The sequence below is a fragment of the Oryzias melastigma genome, linkage group LG15, assembly GCF_002922805.2.
Source record: "Oryzias melastigma strain HK-1 linkage group LG15, ASM292280v2, whole genome shotgun sequence".
Taxonomy (NCBI): domain Eukaryota; kingdom Metazoa; phylum Chordata; class Actinopteri; order Beloniformes; family Adrianichthyidae; genus Oryzias; species Oryzias melastigma.
In genome coordinates this window covers 2,104,962-2,110,266 of record NC_050526.1, presented here as the reverse complement: position 1 = coordinate 2,110,266, position 5,305 = coordinate 2,104,962, and the positions used below count along the sequence as shown (strand labels likewise).

The window sequence follows — 5,305 nt, the reverse complement described above, 5'->3', positions numbered from 1 at the left end:
GAAAGCTTGACCTTTTCCAAAGGTCAAATACAGCATAACTGAAATGAAACACAACAGACGTCGATTTAAAACGCTTGACAACTCCAATAGTCTGTTTCGAGCTTTGCTTTATTTGTGCCTTTTTTGTGTTCGATGGAGCAGAAAATCTAGAGAAGAAAAAAGTAAATAATTAAGCCAGTGTGCCGGTTAGTTACCAAGATTAGCCAACCTTACATATTAAGGTCAATCCACAAGTTCAACAAGCGGCTTCGACACGACCTTTTCAATAGAGCAGATTTTTTATTATTTTTTTTTTTTTTTTATAAGATGGTTTGAATTCGTTTTATTTTTGCAGAACCCAAGAACAATGATCTTCTGGGCTTTAAAAGCTAATTTGACAATTATTTTATTTTATTTTCATTTTTGGTAGCAGCTATTAACAATGGCCGAAACAGTAAATAAAAATAATATAGTAAAAAAAATAATAATAAAAATGTAAAAAATAAATAAGTTAAAATAAATAAATTAAATAAAAATAAATAATAATAATAAGAAATAAAAAAATAAATCATAATAAATACATATAAATACATAAAAATAAATAATAAAAAAATAAAATTAAAAAAACTAATTGGAAAAAGACCTGCCAATGTTGTAGTAATATGATAGATTATGACAATTTCAAGGTTAAAAGTTCTATAAATTCAAGACTACTTTCCTAAATGAGAAGGTGAGACAAAACTCTTGCTTCACTTGAACTGGATTTTGGTGTTTTTGAAAAGCACTAAAGCTTGTTAGCAGTTGCAGCAGAAACCCTGCTCTGTAACCCTTCTCTCTGTGTCGTTCAGACAGTGTTCCAGCCCGTTCTGGCTACAGACGACTTCCAGATGTTTCGCTCCCTTATGGTCCAGAAGAACTTGGAGCTGCAGCTTCAAGCTCTCAGGGTCATAAAAGAAAGAAACGGTGAGCTGGAGGAGGGGCCTGTGTGGCGTTTCATCTTCAGACTGACTGTAACCATCCAATGCGTTTGTTTGTAGGGGCTCTTCCAGAGTGTTTGACAGACGGTGTGGATGTGATGACGGAGTTACAGCAGCAGGAAATGAAAATCCTTGAGGAAGTTCTCAAGTAAGTCTCGTTCTGTCTCAATTTTCAACCTTTTTTTTCTGCACTAATAGGTAATCATTAGGGCTTACACGATTGGTCGATTAGTCACAACTATTAAAACAGTCGACGACTAATTTTAATAGTCAATTATTATATTTTTTTATCTTCTTTCTAATGCATGTCTGCCATTGTCTTTAAAGAACACATGCGCAGTAGTGCTGATCTGGTCAGTCGTGATGTCACAGGAAGACTATTGGAAGACTCGGTTGCCATAACAACACGCCAACGGAGCTCGGAAGTAGGAAGTATAAAATAAATAAAATAAAAATGTGTCCAATGCAACGTCTGCAAGGCAGAACTTGTGTTTCACGGCGATGCATGAACACCTGAAGAGGAAGCACATTGTGACGGAGTATGATAACGCTAAAGAGGGATCGACGTCTAGGGAAGCTAAGCTAACATTAGCCCAAACTTATTAGCTAAACGTTTTCTGTGCTTCCCTGCAACCGCTACGTCATCGGAGGGAGATTTCTCTCATCTGCTACGCGTAGAAATGTTTCTGAGCAAAAGGCATCGTACAGTTTGGAATTCTATGGTGAATACATTTGTGAGCGCTCAGCACTTTTTTATATTTGAGTCAGTGAAACCAAAACTTAATCTTTAGGGAAAAATAGTTCCTTTGTTTCAGGTTTGATTTAAGTTTTCTTTTAACGCCAGAAACAAATGAAGGAAAGAAGCTTCATGGTTCATATCTATTGTCTTTATTTTTAGTTAGGATTTAGCAAAAACACTTGAAGTTTAAAGCTAATGATGGTTAAGATGTGTGTTTTACATCCAGTTTAAGTATTACCTGATTAGTCGATTAATCAGAAAATCAATCGATGATTAGTCGACTATTAAAATAATCGTTTGTGGGAGTACTAATAATCATATAATTTTTTTTGTGGAAATCTGAAGATTTTGACTGTCAATTAGCAGGTTATTTACATGTACATACAGTATATTCTCATATGGATGTCCTGAAATATTTTTTTTCTGCACATGATTAATTTTATAAAAGACTTTCAGCTGCTACACACTGATCTAGATTTTCTAAATCTGGAATTTTACCTGCATGTAGCTGAAATCCTGCTCTGTAGCCTTGACTCCAGGTACCAACATATGCAGGAGTCAGAACTAGGGCGGGGCCAGTATCCGTTTTTCTGTCCGATAGCCGATATTTGCTGATATTTAAATGTCCGCGATAACACAAAGTTAAGAGATTTCCTGTATCACCTGCACACCCCATGCATGCAGGGTCAGTAAGAGACACCCTGATAGAAGACGATCTTAGCCACATACATGTGACTGAATCATAAGGTCTGTTCCCGAGCTTCTCAGGTCTGGTTGTTCATGTGGGGCCACCATGTAGGAGATGTACTTTGTTGCTAAAGCATGCAGAGACTTGCAGAGCTGCTTTAAAGTGGACGCTCTGAGTGACCTGAGGACAGCACTGATCTAGTCGTACTTCCTGGTTTTAGTCAGAACCTGAGCAGCAGCGTTCTGAGACCAGTGAGTGGAACAAGTGTCTCTAAGTCTGGTTTAGATGGTACTCCTTTATCTTTTTAAGATGCTGATGAAGTTATAGATTTATAGAAGTTCAAGTCAGAGTCTCAGTTCTGTGCAGAATTCAGTGACAGAGTGAGTCTACTGGTCCATATTGAGAGTGAGATGGAAAACCCGACTGAGAATCAGTTAGTATTCAATATTTGTTCATTCTTGTGGCATCAAGACTATGACAGAAAGGCTTGATGACAGCAGCTTCCAGACTGAGGTGAGATGTTAACCATGTGAGTCAGTTGTGGCAATAAAGGGAGCATGTGGGTGAACCCAGACCAGAGATCATCTCCTGAACTGTTTGCTCACTGACAGGTGTGAAGAAAGTGTCGCAGCATTCCTAAATGGATCAGGCACAGCTTGTTCCTGCTTAAAGCTGCCCGAAGTGTTCTGGATGCAGAATGGATGAGCAACCGGACACTAGGAGATGGGTAGCCAACAATATAACCAACAATATAAACCAAACGTTTATGTCAGTCCTGTGACGGAGTTAAATACTCATATCTTTCATTTTTATCGGATTTTGTAAATTTCAAATTGAAATCAACTTTATATTTACTTTTAACACATATTGAACTCACTTTCATTTATTCTTAAATAGAAGAAAGTTAAAAAACAAATTCCAAAATAAGTTCCCAATAGTGCTGCCACAGACGATTATTTTAATAGTCGACTAATCACGGATTATTTTTTCTGATTGGTTGACAAATCGGGTCATGTGCAAACTGGATGTAAAGCACACATCTTAACCATCATTAGCTTTAAACTAGACAAAAATTACCTGGGATAATGCTAGTGGGAATGATGTAAGCTAAGATTGATGGCTGAAGATGCTGAAATTGATAGCTAAAATCACTGAAGCTGAAAGCCAGCTAAAATATTAATTAAATGCTAAGTTAACCTGAAAAACAACAAAACTCTAAATTAGCCAGAATAGCTAGCATTCAACTGAAATATTAGCTGAACTCAAAATTAGCCTAAAAAAGAAAAAAAATCATAAATTGCCCAATATAGTTGGAATGCAGCTGAAATCTTAGCTAAACTCCAAATTACCCTAAAAAACTGAAAAAATCCTAAATTAGCCAGAATAGCTAGCATACAGCTGGAATATTAGCTACACTCCAAAAAAGCCTAAAAAACAGAAAATAAAATCCTAAATTAGCCAAAATAGCTAGCACGCAGCTGAAAAATTCGTTGAACTCCAAATTAGCCTAAAAAACTGAAAAAATCATAAATTGGCCAAAATAGCTAGTATGCAGCTGAAATATTAGCTAAATTCCAAAAAAGCCTGAAAAACTTTAATACATGCCAAAATAGCACAAAAATCTAGCAGAATTACATTATAAATTTCAACTTTACTACATTCTTACTCTTACGACTAATTGTGGCAGCCCTAGTTCCAATCAGTTCCAAACAGCAGCACATTGAGCTCACACGCCTCCTTTCCCACCCTCACCTCCTGCTTTGTTTCTTGTTAAACCTTAAAGCACATTAAAGGTGTTAACTCTGCCTCCATATAAAGAGATTGTGATAAACATGGCCATAAGTTACCTGGTGATCACTGACTGAGAATGTGAAGTCTGGAACACCGCTTTAAAGAAGTGAGTCTATCTGCTGATGAAGGTGAACTCTGGAGGAGGAATGCTGAGGACACAGATGACTGTCACATTTAAAGAAGAAATCTCTGATTGGAGACATCATGAAGAGAGAAGATCTCATTGGCCCAGAGAGGAGTGGATACATGTCAGATATATTTGAAAAGATACCAAAACTTTACTATTTTAGCAATGCAGTTCAGGGGTTTGCAACCTTTAACACTTAAAGAGCCATTTGGGACGATTTCTCACTGACCACAACCGAGTAAGAGCCACACATCCTGTAGAAAAATAAGACTTTGTATTTCTGTTATTGTTAGTTTAATGAGAACTAAATAAACTACTATTTTTGGCATACATAAAACAAACTTTAAGAGAAAATAGATTTCTCCCCAAATATGAAAGTTTATCAATTTTAACAGAAGTTCACAAGACTTCCTTTCAAAATAAAAGACTTCCTGTGTCACATAGGATCATCCCAATGGGGCAAATCTAGTGGTAGTGTAATGTCAGCAATGAAAAAAAAAACACACCATTTTATTTTTAAACATTTGTGGTACTTCTTTGCTTGGATTTTATAAATCTAACTTTCTAAAATCAAAACAGAGCTAACTAGATATAAGGCACTACATGCTATAATGATAGTGTGAATGCTGTAAGCTGAATGTGGCTGCTGAAGATGCTAGAGCTGATAGCTGGAAATGCTGAAGCCGAAAGCTTGCTGAAATTTTAGCTAAATCCCAAATTAGCCTAAAAAACTTGAAAAATATATAATTTTGCCAAAACAACTAGCATAGTGCTAAAATATAAGCTGAATTCCAAATTAGCCTAAGAGCTGAGAAATGTCGAATTTTTTTAAAACAGCTAGTATAATGCTAAAATAATTTCTAAACCCCATATTATTCTAAAAATTGGACAACATGTATGATTTTTCCAAAGCAGCTAGCATAATGCTAAAGCATGAACTAAATTAAATTATCCTAAAAAAAACTGGAAAAAATGTCTAATATTTCCAAAACAGCTAGCATAAT

General features: G+C 35.9%; 1 protein-coding gene across 2 annotated transcripts in view; it reads left to right on the top strand.

Moving 5' to 3' along the window:
* The window catches only part of cfap36 (cilia and flagella associated protein 36), a 15,891-nt gene that overhangs the window by 4,146 nt on the left and 6,440 nt on the right, over positions 1-5,305 (top strand). For both annotated transcript variants that reach the window (XM_024297769.2, XM_024297771.2), the window contains exons 4-5: positions 828-942; positions 1,017-1,104. In XM_024297769.2, the coding sequence (XP_024153537.1) occupies positions 828-942; positions 1,017-1,104 (203 nt within the window). The remainder of the gene's footprint in view (positions 1-827; positions 943-1,016; positions 1,105-5,305) is intronic.